Source organism: Fistularia commersonii, chromosome 13 (assembly GCF_037954325.1).
Source record: "Fistularia commersonii isolate RoL2024-O1a breed Wild chromosome 13, RoL_Fcom_v1.0, whole genome shotgun sequence".
Lineage (NCBI taxonomy): Eukaryota > Metazoa > Chordata > Actinopteri > Syngnathiformes > Fistulariidae > Fistularia > Fistularia commersonii.
Window position 1 is genome coordinate 14,902,763 of NC_141296.1, and position 16,947 is coordinate 14,919,709.

The 16,947-nt window shown below is 38.6% G+C and overlaps 1 protein-coding gene across 2 annotated transcripts in view; it reads left to right on the top strand.

Annotated features, from left to right (window-relative positions):
* pcgf3 (polycomb group ring finger 3) overlaps nucleotides 1-16,280 on the top strand; it is a 55,399-nt gene extending 39,119 nt beyond the window's left edge. For both annotated transcript variants that reach the window (XM_086158313.1, XM_086158312.1), the window contains exons 7-10: nucleotides 2,450-2,538; nucleotides 6,894-7,031; nucleotides 8,835-8,915; nucleotides 9,222-16,280. In XM_086158313.1, coding sequence (XP_086014439.1) covers nucleotides 2,450-2,538; nucleotides 6,894-7,031; nucleotides 8,835-8,915; nucleotides 9,222-9,269 — 356 coding nt within the window. In that variant the 3' untranslated portion in view covers nucleotides 9,270-16,280. The remainder of the gene's footprint in view (nucleotides 1-2,449; nucleotides 2,539-6,893; nucleotides 7,032-8,834; nucleotides 8,916-9,221) is intronic.
* The last annotated feature ends 667 nt before the right edge of the window (nucleotides 16,281-16,947 follow it).

Consider the following 16,947-nt stretch of genomic DNA (forward strand, 5'->3'; position numbering starts at 1 on the left):
TGTTCCACTTAATCAGTTGCCCATTATCCAGAATTTAGTAGAAATAGCAGCCTTTCTCGGGTTTCTGTTTGATTCTGCAAACAAAAGAGGATACGTCTCAAAGCGATTGATATTGATCATCAATTGATGGATCTCAGTTCAGGTTTCAGGAGAAAAGCTCTTTGTGAACATTGTACACATTTAACAAAAGTAACTTTAAAAGGGAAACAGAATCACTGGAAACACAGTAAAAGCAGTAATGAAGGCCTACCAGGCTAGACGAATAGGTGATAAGAATGAGTTTCTTCTTAAGAAGTTTAGGGGCAGGGGGCTACAACAGTTGTCCTTGATAGCGAACATTCCTGGTTCGATTCCTGGTTAATCTCAGTTGAAGCGTTGTTGAGCAAGAGACTGAACCCCTAACTAACTACTACCCCTAACACACACTACCTGGTGCTGTTCCTTAGCTGCCTTCTGCTCATGGTTCATCCATGATGGGTTAAATACAGTGGTCAAATTTCACTGATGTGCTCTATGTATGATTCGTGGAAATCTGAAAACAAGAAGTGCTGGTCATTGTACCAAAATTTCTATGCGTTCAAAGAGTGCAATGACCACAGTGGGCACACAGAGGGGTTTTCCCCCCTGTTGACTAACATTGAGAATGACGCAGCTGTGCAACTGCAAGGTGTCCTGATTGCCTCTAATACCCTTGGCGGCACTCTGTTGCCTTGCTTACTTAGCTTAGCTGCACCCTCATGCATCATCTCATAGCTAACATCACAAAAAACACACAGGAGTCCTTTTGCAAACTGCGGACATTGTGCCCTGAGATATGTTCCTACATCACAATTTAATTACAAAAATCCCTTTTAATGTGGTTGAGATGATAAGAATAGCACAAAAATGAAAAAATCTCATTTAACCTATGTTTTTATGTTGTCCAGACATTTGTAAATGAATCTGTGCTGATAAAGGAAATGTCTGATTTGGGCTAACAGTCAGAAGGAGACCTTGCATATGCCAACTAAACTGTTGCAGGGCTGGGCGGTGGGTCTGAAATGTAAACTGAACTGGCTCCCCGCAAGATGCAAAATGACATTGCTTAAATAAAGTCATTTGTTTCCACCAGCAGACACTTAAATTCTCACTGGCTGTTTTCCAGAGCTCTTGATGCAAGAAAGTGGAAGGACCCGAGGCAGGATGAGTCTGCTGAGTGTACTGCTCTGTTTCATAACTATAAACTCTCAGGCTTTACACAAACCAAGCTCATTCCTTCCTCCATCTTATTCCCAGCGTGTTATCACTTGATAGTGTCATGTTGCGGGCCGCTGCAATTTGATTGTGTGCTATGAGACATAATGAATCTTCCTGATTGTTAAACTGGGGTAAAGAGGAAAAAAATGGGAAGAAAAAACAAACCCTTCACAAGACAGGCATGGGCAATCACCCTATTACCCAACTGTGGAACCTCAAACACAAACTGCGCTTGCTTGTCTGTTTAGAGCCACTGAGACACTCAGGGGTTGTTTGAAGGTGATGCTCTACAATAACAGTGAGCGCGTCGCGATAAGCAATCAGGGAGCTGGGCTCTGGAGGCGGTCGCTGTGGAGATGTCTGAGCACGCCTGTGCCTCTTCTGGTAATACATTGGTGACAGTTCGCCCAAACAGAAAATTGTCTTTGCGGCCAGGAATGCAATCCTATCTTCGGTCTGAGAGAGGAGAACTGTCCACACACACACACACACACACACACACACACACACACACACACACACACACACACACACACACACACACACACCCACAGTATGATATTGCACCCTCTGAATGTAGAGCAAACATACAAAGCGTCTTTGTTGTGAGATTTTTGTTGAAAAACCATACCCTTTTGTTCTGCAATTGCATCTAAACACCACATTTTGTATTTTACAGTTTCACATTGACAGTAAGAAAAAGATTCCAATCATTCTCAAAAATGATAAATGCATATATGCATTTCACACATTAGCTGTCCCCCTTCCTCGAAATACAGGGCAAGAAAGAAAGAAATTCTGGTATGAGATGATGAGATGAGATGAGAACAACTTTATTTATCCCGAAGGAAATTGTTGTGCCAGAGTTTCAAGTAAAAACGTAACAGTAATAGAAACCAAAACGCAGTTTGTTTGTTCTTTTGGGTGTCCCGAAACCCACCTGTGTTGTTTTGCTACCTTAACTTTTGTGAAATGTAATTAATATGCTACATGTCCCAAAATCTGAAGTCTGGCTTTCCAAAAGACTTCAGTGGACGATAGTAGAGTTATAGTTACTTGACATGAGGTTGATAAGAGAAACCCTGTTGGTGGTTAGACGATAGGCGGGGCAGCCCAGCAGGGTCTTAAATGTTCAAATGAGCTGAATATTTTCAAAAGAAGACATTTTGCCAACTCATCACTAATGCCCCTTCTTGCTGTACTCCTTTAACAGGTGATGCAAAATCAGAGGATACGGCTAATAAGGAGCAAGGAGAAGACAAGCCAGAGGAGGACAATGACTATCACCGTAGCGACGAGCAGGTAAACCGCTGCCTCATTCTGTCACTCTATAGCCTGTTCTTTTGTTTAGCTTTCTGAAGTTTATATTCTCCAACTGCTCTCCATTCATCTGTTCGTGACTATCAACTGTGATTGGACAAAACCTGATAATTTATATTTTATTGAAAAGCTATTTCCTTCAGGAATTTGATGGTATAGTTTGAAAAGGGCTATGGCAGTTACTGGCAGGTGGAAACTGTTTATGGACGGCAGTCCCGGGACAAACATCTCATGACTTCAGTGTTTTGGCAACAGAAATCCATTTTATGGTCATCCTGTCAACTAGATTTTGCTGTCTTTGAATTCAGGGCACCTCAAATATATGGTCTTGGGAGGTGCGCTCCTTTTTGTTACGAAGTCTGGCGGCTGTCAAGCGTATCCTTGTGTTCTCGCTTCTAGATGAAGGGGTGAGACCTGCCCGTTAACATCTCCTGGTTCACATTCAGGAGCTGCTTGCAAAAAAATTTGTGGTTGTGCTGCTGAAGTGGATTATTCTTACAGTTCTTGGACACAAATATTAAACAATGTTTGTTTTCAACACCTAGCCAATAGCTCTAATGCCCAACCAAGTCACTATAGGGCCTAGTCAAGTAGTTCTAGTGCCTAGTGAAGTAGTTGTAGCACCTACCCAAGTAGTTCTAACACCTAGCCAGGTAGGTTTATCTTCAATAATAAGCCAAGCAGTTCTTTTGCTGTACATGTGTTGTCTAAATATCCTGTCCTAGTAGTCTTTTGCTACACATGATCACCAGAAGCAACCTAATAATGAATCCACTGAGTCCTTATATTATCCCACATGCAGCCACTGGCTAACAGCTGAAAGTACTAAAATGTTTATCCCCAAACTCCAAGCCGCTCATGAATATCTTGTCTCCCTGTTGTTACCTTTGGGGGTTAAAATGTACTCAATTGAAATATGCTGTAAATAAGAAGTTCCACAGAAGCAGTAGAATCTCTGAAACTTACTAAATTTAAGGAGAAAATTACTGTTTATCATCTGTCAGCTAAATATGTCATACCCCCCATGAGCGTCATTGGGACGTTATTGGTTATGAAACCAGGAAAAATCAGATGGCCTGATTTTTACCTGGCCTTTTTTGCGAGTAACAGATCCTGTCTGTACATCTTGCACAGCCTAGGCTCAGTTTGACAGGCATGCAGGATAGCGGCGAAATCACTGCCCAGGTGGAGCAAGGATGATGCTTGTGGCACTTAGGCTACGATAGTGGCAGTGAAGCTGAGGATGAGGAGGAGGCTGTTGATGTGGATGTTGAGGGAGATTGAAGATGTGCCAGCCACAGAACTCAAAGACGAGACAAGAAAAATAGTTGTGAATTTCCAGGAAATGAAAGACAGTCATTATTTTAAGGAAATTAACCAGTTGATTTTCTCAATTTCTCCTGTTTCTCATCTTCATGCCCCTAATATAATAAAAAATGCAATACAAGGTATGGAAGTCGCTCTGATCTTTCAGGTCCAAAGCAGGGCATCGTCATGAATAAAAATTAGAAAATTATCTGAATTGGGTATCTTTCTTGAAAGTTGATAGTTCATGAAATTTGTGTTAATAAAACAGTAAATGTTTCATTTATTTCTAAAGCAAAAGAAGACAGCTTTTTGTTTAAATGCACTATAATTTTTAAATTTAATTAGAGAGTAATGTACAAAAATCATTGCAACCAGTTACAGATTAGGATCTTAATGTTGTAACATTTATTTAGTTGTTTGATAATTTGATGAAGGAGAATTAAACCAGGTGTTCCATCGATACCTTCAGAATAAAAAACCCACAAAGAAAGTCAAAGTTTTTTTTTTCCTTAGCTGACATGTTGTTTAGTTTAGCATTTTTGGTAAACCCACTGGAGTGCTCTTCTGATGCAGTGGAAATGTCTGATGGGCAGCTGAAAAGAGAAGGCTCAGAGTTACATTTTCCTTTTCAGAGCTGATTTTTAACAAGTGTCATTGTAACAGAAAAAACGTGTTAAATATAAATTAAACCAAAGACATAACAATAATAATTAATTGAAAAAACACCAGACGCATGTGAGATTTTCTGTTTTGCATGCAAAGGCGAAAAATAAATTAAACATCTCTTGGCCAAAATAGGTATTACAACAGCAAAGGGTTAGTTAGTTTTTTTTTTAATGGTTAATTATTTGCTACACTAAGAGTCACTTTATGGTTAGGTTTGTCTTCTTGCCAAGACAGAAGAATTAGGTGGTAAGGAACAAAACTCACAGAGGAAAAAATGCCAGGTTCTTTGGTGTTGTTGCTCACTTTGAAGCAGTGGCATTTATAATCCTGAAACCCAGGCAGAGGACAACAATAGACAGATTTTATTTTCATAAATAAAGTCAGCCACTTGCAGCCAAACTGCTCTTCACTGCCCCCATGGGGCGAGCAGCCCTGCCCATGGAGGTGAGGCTCTTGGCCATCTATGATATTAGTTGGCGCAGGTAGATGTGTTTGGAATAGCTAATGTGGCCGTTTGAATCGTCGCTAGATGTCACTGGGAGGCAAAGGGGGGTGACTTGGGATGAATGGTTAAAATACCCCCCTCAGGGTTCCACCTCCTGGCTCTGTTTGGATTAAGAAATCAGAAGTCTGTCAGCTGCTGAGCTGTTCTGAGAACAATGGTGTGTTATGAAAACCACAGCGTTTTCACAAAACCACAACAATCTCACAGAACCACAGTGTTCTCATTGAATAACAGTATTCTTAAAACCTGACAGAGTCTCGGGCAGGGTAACCTGTCTAACTACTTCAAAGAATGAAATGTAACAGGAATACTTGTTAGACTCATATGGACTTATCATTCAATGAGGTATCATTATAACTCCTTTGAGTTAGAGCTCTCTCCCTAAGCTCCACTCTGCCATCGTCTTGACGATGCCTCACAGCCCCACCCCGGGCTGGGATCAAACTAATGGTGCTAAGAGAGAACACAGCAGTAGAACTGACCTGGCAGACATAATTTAGTTTCCGGAGGTGTGAAACACACTATTATCAAACAAGCTGGCCTCCCCAGATTGACAGGAGCCCTGCAGACGAGGAAGACAAGAGATGGAGGAGGAGGAAGAAAAGGAGGGGGTGTAAATTTAATGAGCCAGTGCTATTTTGGTCTTAAAGAGAGAGAAATAGGAGCTGCGTAATCAATTATTGATCAAGCCTTGATTTATTAGCAGCCCAAATTTAAACCTGCACTTTTTCTTTGTGCAAAAAGTACAAATGATGTTAGTCCTCAGCACAGATTTTTTCGCTTGTTTGTGTTGCTTTGTAGATGATGCAATTTGTGCTGGGGTGATTTCTAATATTTAAGTGTTTAAGTACTTTATCAAAAGTTTTTTTTTTTTTTTTTAATTTGTGGTCATTTTTGGCGAATATTCTTGGCAGACTTCAATGAAAGGTGTTTTATTTTTCAGCAGCTTCGAAATCTTTGGTTAAGACATTTTGGGTAATTAATGCCCGTGGCATTACCGTCATTTTTGTCATGGGGTTTCTGCAGCTTGTTTGCCAATTTCCAGATTATTTTGAGATACTTTCTTAGCAGGTTCTTTTTTTTTTAAATTATTTTCTTTAAAGTTTTTTTTACTTACAATCAGAAGTTTTTATTCTGTTTTTTGTGTGCTTGGAAGGTAATTTAATGCAGAATTTGCAGCATGGTATATCTATGACTTTAATATTATTTTAGTAGATATATAGAAGTCTTTGGCAGCCCAGATGTCTTTCCTACAGGCAGGCAACTTTGACAGAAACTCCAGTTTCGTTGTCCTAACTAGAGAGGCGGCTTCCGGACGGCGAGCAGTCCAGATGAATTTAGAGGCTTTTATTTCCCATCATCAGCTTCTGGCGCCAAAGAGCAGATCCATTACGCTTCTGCTACTGCTTCTAGATCGGGATGGGGGTTGGGAGGGGCAGCTCAGCTCCAAAATGGACGCTCAGCTATCCTGACTCCCCTGAACCTCAGCTACCGCGCACCAGACTCCTAAGACTCATTGTTTTGCTGAGACTGGTTTCAAATTTCAACTGCCACATATTTCATTTAATTCAGATTCTGGGATATTGGGGGATTAGTGTTATTTCAGATGTGCTTTTGGTGATAATTCTCTAGTTTTCTTACTGAGTGCAATAATTTCATGTAGAAATTATCTCTGTTACTTTAATTTAGTATTTCTTTTTTTGTTGTTAATTGTCTTTGTGAGTTTTAAATGCATTATCTTGCATTTGAGCTTTTTACTAATCTTAATACAGAAAATACAATTATTTTGATTTTTAATTGATTTTAGTGTAAATTGTTGAAAAAGTATTTATTTTGAATATGTGTATGTCCCTCCTAGGTCAGCATCTGCCTGGAGTGTAACAGCAGCAAACTCCGCGGCCTGAAGCGGAAGTGGATCCGATGCTCTGCGCAGGCCACTGTCCTACACCTCAAGAAGTTCATTGCCAAGAAGCTCAACCTGACATCTTTTAACGAGGTAAACTTCCATCACCGCTGCTGTGAGTTTTATCCCACTGCAAATACAGTCGAGCTATTACCGTCATTTTTGTCAAATGGCATCATAAAGGTTTTTCTACATCTATTCCTTTCTGGTCTCTTGCATGAGAAGTTACAACATTAATGAACAAAAATGGGGTCCTTTAAAGTCTGCACGCAATCCCCAAAGACAACTAAATTAACTCACTTGGCTATTATCAGGATTAACAGTAGCAGTTTTTTTTAACTTCTTTCTTAAACTTTAAACCTTTAAATATATGCGACTAGTGATGATTCACAGAGGCCTGCTGTGGACTTTTATTTACATTATCCATTTTGTTTTTTCTATTTTTGGTTACACACATATTGTAAAATTTTACTGCAATTGTTTTTTTCTCTTGGGACAAATAAGATTTGAGTTTTTAATCCGGATGTTACCATATTTTTATTATTATTTTATTTAAATCAAGGATCTTTGTATTCATGAACGTTTTGGCAGACACTAAAGGGCGTGGTCTCTCACCCCATTGGACTAGGGGCTGGGGAGCTTGGTTTAAGCCGGGGAGATATTCGCACCCAGAAGTCTACTGTTTCCAGTTGTTGTTGAGGCTCATTGATAAAAGTTGAACTCGTCAGTGACTCCAAGTCCGTGTCATCATTTCCTTGCCAAGCAAAACGTCAGCTCCCTTTATCTCATTGTTCTTCAGACAATGGTCCTGCTGAACCATCCTGCAGAGCAAGGTCTAAAACACAAGGACTCGATAATGCTTAGCTACATCTTCTTTCTCTAACTCTGTTGATGCTCTTTAATTTAAAAAACAAGTAGAATGAAAAACAAAGCACTGAGAAGCAATGAGGAGCTTGAGTTTTTACACTATGGATGCAGCAGAGTGACTGATCTTTCTCAGCTAGACAGTTAGCAGCTAACTTGTTTCCCAACCAAAATTTGGTTTGTTTAATAAGACATTTTTCATTCAGATTTTGTTTATAAACCAATTTGTCGAGGAAGTATTCCATTATTCCATTCCTATGCGGTATCATTGTGTGTGTGTGTGTGTGTGTGTGCGCGCGCGCGTTCGTGCGTGCGTGTGTGTGTGTGTGTGCGTGCGTGCACGTAACAGTCAGTCATTCCACTGAGGGCCAGTGAGAGGCGCTGCGGCCACATCAGCTCTAATTGACACTGCTGGACATAGTATCAGTGCCGGTTCCTAGAGAAGGGTCTTTTCAGTGCCTCCTCTTTAAACTCTGCTGCTGCTAGGGGAGGATGGGGGGACCACACATAGACACATACACACACACTCTCCTTCTGAAAGGACTGTTCTAACAGAGCCATGAGAAGCCTCGACTGAAGCTGTAGGAATAACATTTTTTTTTTTCTTATTTCATTTTTCTTTTGGCAGCTCATTCACACTGTGCTGGAGCCTTTCCCAAGGTTTCTGTCACAGAGTGAAGAAAGGGTAGAGGGAAAGCAAACGCTGAAGTGCTTAAAAACAGTGTTGCCCTGGAAAATGGTTTGAATGGAAAAACTGGACAAAATGAGAAATTTCAAGGAAATAAATTCCAATGTTGCCTGAAATCCACCAGGAACTTGCTGATTATCTGATGATTGATTGGGGGGCAAATCAGATAAGAACTCATCCTAAAATTGTCGATTGCAGAGGAACTCACCATGCCCAGAATATCCCAGGAAAAGTCTTGGAAAATCTTTAGTTTTCAAGTCCTTCATTGATTATCCTCTATTGAAGTTTCTTCATTAATTCGTATCTCTGCCTCTCTGCATCTCCCACCCGATCCCACCCAACAGCTGGACATTTTATGCAACGAGGAAATCCTGGGCAAAGACCACACTTTGAAATTTGTCGTTGTGACAAGATGGAGATTTAAGGTAACTGATGTGTGTTTTGTTACTCAGCCATCGTAAAATAAGTGTGTAATGTCAGTGTTACACATGTTTCATCACTGTTCGACTGGACCATAATGTCCATGGATACTTTGCCACGTAAAGCTTCTAATTCCCATTTTTCCAGCATTCCTTGCATTTTAATCTTTGATCTTCTGACCATTTTTCCCCTGCAGGATTCCAGATAGAACCAAAGTCTGGTTAATTTATTTGCTTCTTTATTTTTTTAACTTTGTTTCCAGTTTGAGGCCTTCTTGTCACCCTGTGTTTTCCAACTTTCTCTCCTTTCAGAAATCCCCCCTCCTGCTCCATTACAGACCGAAGATGGATCTTCTGTAGCTAAAACGGACACAATGGTTGTTTAGTTTTATTTCATTTTATTATTTTTTTTTTATTTTTGCAGACTGCCGATTTTTTTTTATTTATGCAAAGACGATCAAAAACCAACACCAAGCAAAACACCCCGGCAACATGTCACACCAAGCCAGCAAGTTGGGATTTAACTTGAAGAAAAATAAATAAATATCAGGACAGCGGGGGAGGGGAACAGACTGGCCATTCCAGCACAGGTACTGCAACACTGGTGTTTTGTATTCTTTTCCTTTTTAAAGAACTAAATCAACCTTTTTTTTTCTCTTTGGTCGTTGTTGTCCGCTACATCCTAGATATGTGAACAAATAATAATAATAAAAAAAAACAACAAAAACAACAAAAACAGAAAAAGGAGAAAAAAATATACCTTACAGAGAGAAAGCATATATTTATACTTTTGTACAGTTCAAGAGACACGTGGAATCAAGACACTACTGGTGCTCTGTTTACATGCAAACAAGATGTCGGGAAATCGCACGACCGTCTCTTTTTTTAAAACCTCGGCCACCCACCCCCTCCACCCCCTGCCCCCTCCCTCCTGCAACAACATCGCCAACAAGCATTGGGGAGGTTTTTATATATAGATATATAAAAAGAAAAAAACAAATGAAAAAAACATAAAAGGTGCTTTTTGTCGGGTGTGTGTGTTTCCCCCACAGTTTACTTTACACATCTCTGAAGCGCAGGAAGCAGGCAGAGGAATTCTTTTCTCCTCTCTATAAGGCAGCAATTGAGATGTTTAATGTCTTTCCTTTTTTTTTTTTTTTTTGCATTTCGTCGGCTTTGTCTGATTTACTATTCCATTCTCGATGATTGTCAATTGTGAATAGGCTTAAAGGAATTTTGTTTCATTTGTTTTTTTTTGTGTAGTAATTTATGTTCTATATACCGATATTGTACATAAAATGTCAACAGAGAGTGATTGAAGAGAGACTTTAGACTGTTAAGAAAGGAACCAGGAAGGGCTTCAGTATCTACATGCTGGGCCACTTGGTGATAAATTACCTTTTTTTCCTTTTTCCTTTTTGTTTTGAAAAGACTCTCTATCATAATGAAATATATGATTGAGAAATATATGATACATTTTTACATTGATGAAACCGGAGACTATATCGACAACCAGTGTCACATAGGATTTGGGCAAATTAGCTTCAAAAATTTGACTGAATCATTTTTCCTTTTTCCTCCTCCTCACCCCCCCCCCCTTTTTTTTTTAAATTTCATGTCAGCATAAACAAACATATTTGTCGTGTTCTCAAGTGTTATTTGGGCAGAGAAGGTATTTTTGTTTATGATTTGTATTTTAAAATTATCCATCCTGGCCTTAATATCCGTCCTCCATCTTTAAACCTTGTTAATTTTCTTTGTTTGCCCTCACCCTGGCATTTACCTTGAAACTGAAACCTTGTATCAGCTTGTTAATAAATGGTAAATCAGTTGCTTTGGGAAAAAAAAGCAGACGCGTTGAATCCAATGGTCAACCATGCACAGCTTCGGGTGCGAGCAGACAGGCTGGACCTTTTAAAACACTTGTTCACCTTTTGAAAGAAAGCTTCAGAGGAGAAAGCAAAAGAGACACAAAAACCGAGACACTGATAGCACTAAAGACTCGCTAAAGACTTGAAGTCCCAAATTTCCAAAGCCGTGACTCACTCATCTTGAGTCATCACAGTACAATTCAGTTCAGCAGATTTGTTATTTCTACCAGAGAAAAAAATGTAATGCTAATTTCATTGGCTACTTATGGGTGACCTTATTATCAGTCAGCATATTGATTGTAAAGATTAGAAGTATAAATATTTATAAAGTGCTTTTGAAAGGAACTAACAACAAAGGTGCTTCACACACAAATAAAAGGTAACCTGTTAACAAAGTTTGTTTACATATTTATCATCAGAATAAATAAATACATCAATATATTTTTGTTTAATAGTGAATTACAATATGAGATTATTTAGTCTTAAATTATAAATAAATCATAATGAGTCATAGCTGAAAAGATGTAGAAATTATCAGCCATCGACACTAGTATTAAGTTCAGTGTTTATAAATGTTTTATAAAGTAGTAGCAGTTTGATAAGCTCCTGTTGTCAATTTTACCTTATCATGCTATATAAACAGTCTTTATAAACGGTTTACAACCTACTTCTTTACAGTAGAAGAAAGTCAACACCTTTTTTTTTTTTTTTTACAATTTTATAGGCTTGGTGAACCTTTACAGAATAAGAATTTAAATATTCTCTTATCAGCTATGATAAAAACAATTTTCTCTTTAAAGCTCTGAAATTTATATATTTTTAGATACATTTAAATAAAAAATATTTTACACATGCAAAATAAATATTTTACAATTAAAAATAACTAATAGAATTGATGGCATTACCAATAATTAGTCAATTGTTTCATCATTACACAGTTAATCAACCGGTAATAGCTGGTTTACCATTTATTATCAGTGGGTTTTGAAGAGCTAGTATTAATTTCTAATTTCTATCTCTTATTTATTCTGTTAATTTCCCGTTCATTCCAACTGCATTATTGAATAAGCGACACTTCAGTGAGCCCACACTCTAGCCTTCTTTGTCCAAATAAGACTACCCTGCGACAGGAAATTATGTCACGGGTAGGAATTCAAGTAAAATATAATAAAAGAAAGTACAAGCCTCCTTTTCTGAACGGATCAGTTCTTAATGTTGATCAAACCCCTCTGAGAAATATCTCACAGATTCAGGAGTTTTTCTCCTCAGTTATCTTGAAAGAGTTTTGATATTGAAATTGTGAAGTGAAATGACTGTAAAGGCCATTTTGTTTTGGCGCATTTTTTTTTTAAAACATTTGATTCTGGGGAAGGTCATTTCCATGAGCATATGCTGATGTTACACAAAAAAATTGCGTCCCTCTAACAGGATCTCCATTAGTTTTTATTATACCTCATCCACTTGTCTGTCTGCAGCTGATTGATCCTGAGCACCTCAGTTTTCACCATTTTCTATGTGTTAGAGAAGGTTCCAGTAATCCGGTACCAAACACACGTGGCCACCCCCAACATCTGTTTAAAACATTTTTTTTTTTTTTTTACTAATGCTATATAAAATATTTAACTGCTGTTTGTCACTCTCTTCAAAAAATAACAATTCAGTCTGAGCCATTGAGGGCATGAGGTATCCCATTACAGCCCGGCAGCCATATTGTGAGGATTCAGTGGTGATCCTACGTGACGCTGTGTTAGCTGTTAGCTCTTTTTTGTTTTTCTCTCTTGTAAGCAATGGAGCACTAAGGTACCATAGGGACCTTTTCCAGTATCACAACATAGATAAACAAACTTGCACTTCTACTATGCCCTCACAAGATGGTGATGTCACACCCTTGACCTTCAGCTCAGAAAAAGGTTACCCGAAAACTGGATATTCTTTCCGATTTGAGGAATCGAAATATTAAAATCCTATATAGTTTAGATGGACCTGTCTGAGCCTCCCTGCTTTGAGATCGTTGGCAGTTTTTGAATTCATTAGCAGACAACAGCTGTTGTGTTCAGAACAGTGCAGTGCTCCCAGTTTGGATTTGCCATTGCTGTTCTTACCCCTCTGTCCTTTCAATGAGGAGCTTTGCTGCTTTTGGTTTTTAACCTGAAAAAGTCCTCTAACAGTGTATTCCAGCTAATGTGCTAACCTGCCGCCATGATTGTTACTACATAATTACTTCAAACAACACAGTTTATAAAATAGTGACTAATTCTTATGCCTTTTTGATGTTTATTTATTGTTATTCTGCAGGGCATTTTTAAAGAATTTCTCTGTTATTCAAGCCACTTTCCCCCCTTTTTGCCATCCAAATTCTCAAATAATTTCCCATTAATTTCCAGGTTGGGTTTTTTCCTCGCAAGTAGTCAAGTCAATTCTGTGTGATTTTCTACATATTTATTGTGTATTTTTGCTTCTCGATTTTCAAGTGATATCTTTTTCAGGCAGCATCATGTATTTCATGGCAACTTTCAGGTCCTATTTTTATTTTGTTATTTCAAGCCATTAAGTTAGATTGTAGGAAAAATGAGACTACATTGAACAACATTACCTTGAACTTTTGAAATTTTAATTGCCTCATTTGAAATTTTTTTTACAGGTTTTGTATAATTTGACAGTAAATCTAAAGGTGTTGATATTTCTACATGCACTCCTGCAGCAGATAAAATCTGATTTAGACTAATACACAAAGACACTTCTTAAATATGATATTTCCAGCTCGTCCTCGGCATTGTATTTGTTCTGTTTTTCCTGATAAATCGTTGGAAAAAAAATTTCAATCTCTGAAATAAAAGTATCCTTCAAACCCAATGAAAACCAAAAACTGAGCATCACCTGGAAGACTTTATACTTCCTGATTTTTTTCAGTTATTTTATTTCTTTATTTGTTTTGAAATGCAGACCTTGGAGTCATCCAGCCAGGTGCTTCTGTATCGAGAAATCTTAGTTCCTGCAGCAAGAAACTGCATCAATATCAAATTATTGCTGCTAATCTGACCACGTCTCCCCCCAAAAATCAAGTGCTTTTTTAATAATGTCTTTTCTTCATCAGCTGATATCAGTTTAAATCATTATTTAGAATACATTTCAAAAACAAAAGGCTTTCTTTCGCTCCGCCGCATTTATTTCCAGTCACAGGGGCAGTTTACACAGGCTCAAGGGTTGAACTTGACGCTCTCTTCCACCTCCTAGTGACCGCTAATGGGTGTGTGTGCAGAGATTGGCATATATTGACGAGAGAGACACTTGCACAAAAAAGAAACATTTTAGAAAACTTGTGTCATTGAAGAAAAGGAAACTTAAAAATTGCAGATGATGATGAGACAAATGCGTTAGAAAAGGGGAAAAGTATAGATGAAAAAAAAACAAGAAATGAATAGGGAAAGAATCAACTACAAGAATAATGATTTCAGTGAGTTAGGTTTTTGTCCAGCAAAGACCCTCAGATCTCAAATTGGCAGAGTGCATTCTGAATGACAGGAAAGGGGATCAGTGGGTGCAGGGGGTCTTAATTGAGTGGTGTTAGCTATCGTGGTTGTCTACTTGGTGCTGTCGCCCCCTTCTGGTGCTAAACAAACTGCAATTGAAACTAAGACTTAATGGCGGCAGCCAACTCAGTTCCTCATCGAATCTCTCGCCCTGAAAAACACAAAGATTCAGAATGTGACACAGCAGGTGCTACTTGGAGATGTACGTGTGAATGTGCATGTGTGCAAGCTGCATCCTGTAGGTCCTGTCTAGTTGTCCCAAATTTGCCCTGAGCATTTTAGAGAACTGACCTTAATGCCTCAAGTGTATCATGCCCACACACACACATACTTCTTTTGCGCAGCTGTAGATTTTCTTGCTTTTTACTGACGATGCAACATCACGGCTGCTGTGCTGGCAGAATGAAAGAAGGGGGATTATGCTTGTATGTGTGTGATATCTGTAGTTGTGAGGAAGGTCTGGATTGACCTTTATCTCCTGTCAGTCATTCTGTATTGTGGAGACAGTCAGAGCTCGGCTCCAAAATTAGGGCTGTGAGATTACTTGAAAATCCGATCAGAGATCGTTGTGCATGACCCAAGATTTAAGATTGAACAAAAGTTGTTTGGACTTTCCTAAAAATTTTCAGACAAAGTACGTTTGCGGATTACTTAAATTCAAGTGCCTATAAGAAATGTCCCAAAACAAAATGAAAAAGATTGAAATTTATTTCTATAAAACTAGCCCAGATATTTGGAGATTTGGAAAAACATTACCCAGAATTTTATTAAATTTACAATCACTGACAAAAATAAGTTGTTTCCTAAGATCAAGAAGAAAATGTTCTTATCTTCAAAGACAGCCAAGCAATGCTCTTACTTTAGCAATCCCTGGCTCTGAAGGAAGCAGCAGTGATGAACAGCAGCATCTCTCTCTCTCTCTCTCTCTCTCTCTCTCTCTTTCTTTCTCTCCTCAGCATTTCACTTCGCTCTAAAACAAAACCTGGGCGGTTGGAGGTGTGTGTTCTGTGTGTTAAAGTGTTGCGTTCAACCGCCGTGGGTCACACACTAGTTTGAGGCGAAGGATGGTTTGAATCCCTAACATTTTCAGAATCGGTGCTCTCAGAGATTGTAAAACAGGCCAGACTTGTATTTTTATTTTTTTTTGCTGCAAATGAGTACCTACTTATAAGTTCAATAGAAACTTTTCAGCCGCTCAAAAAAAGCAATTGGACAAAAAAAAGCTTCTTGGCAACTATAGCCATAAATCTGTCCATTTTCTTTTGTTATTTATTTTACTGACTCCAAGCTTTGTATCCGTCTTTCTTTTTTTCTGCTCTATTTTTTATAATGTGCAAAAACCAGATTGATGCATAAAATAGCTGAGATGATCAATTTAGTGATTTTTGTGGGCATCACTGCACACCTGTTTTTATACTAAGGTCAAGCTTATGGAAAAGCGGGGGAAAAATAGGTAGATAGTGTGAATCTGGCAATGTGTGTGTTGTATTTGCAAGGATGATGTGCAATATACGCTTCTCAGACGGCTCCAGGTTTTAGCATTAAAAAAAGACAGAAATAAACTGAATTTTTCTTTATTTTGAAGTGTTATTTCCTCCAGTCAGATCCTCAGGTCACTCAATGCTTCCTGGTCCCTGATGACCAGAGAATCTCAGAATTCAGACTAAATGATGCACCAGAAGTACAAAAGAAAACAAAAAGACTGGACTTTTATTTTTCTGTTTTTTTTTCCTGTTTTCATCCCCCTTCTTTTTTTATTTGGTTGAATCAGGTGTTTTTCCCTGGCCTGCTTTTATTTTGTAACTGTTGTTATTTATTGCACATGTAACCAACCTTTTGATTCCCAGAGTTTGCGATGGAAAGACGGGGCTTGAATTTCTTACAAAAACTACCGAAGCTTTTTGTCATAAAAACAAAAAACGAAAAAAACCCGACTGTGTATTTCATCAATAAATGCCTTTAAAAGAGAAGATGTGGGCTTCCATTCTTATTTCTATATTTTTCCCAATTGATTTTTGTTTTTTAATACCACAAAATGACATCACAGTCCAAAAAACTAGTTCAGCAAATTTACCCCCAAAACACTGAGGGCAAATCTGAAAAATAAATGAACGTACTTTAAAATTTTTCAGTTTCGATATGCATTCAACACCATATCCAAGGCCTCAGCTCGAAAAAGATGGAGTGCTCTCTCCGGGTTGGACATAATTACACAATTTCCCAATTCTGGGATCAATAAAGCTCATCTCAAGAGCTTACCCCAAGAGGAGTTCAAGTAACTTAGCGTATTATTCACAGGTGAAGGTAAAATTGGAGCGGTGAAGTGTCAGCAGTAGTGCTGATTCTGCATCAGTTTGTCATGGTACGGAAGTTGACCCGAAAGGCAAAACTCTCAATTTTTAGGCTGATCTACGTCCTCAGCCTCTCCTACAGTCATGAGCTATGGGCAGTGACCAAAGAAACAACATCATGGATACAAGCAAAAGAAATTTGTTTTCGTCACAGGGTGTCTGGGATCTCCCTTACAGATAGGCTGAGAACCTTGGTCATCTGGCAGGAGGTTAAGAGTAGAGCCTCTGCTCTGCATTGAAATGATCCAGATGGGATGGCTTGGCATCTGGTTAGGATGCCTCCTGG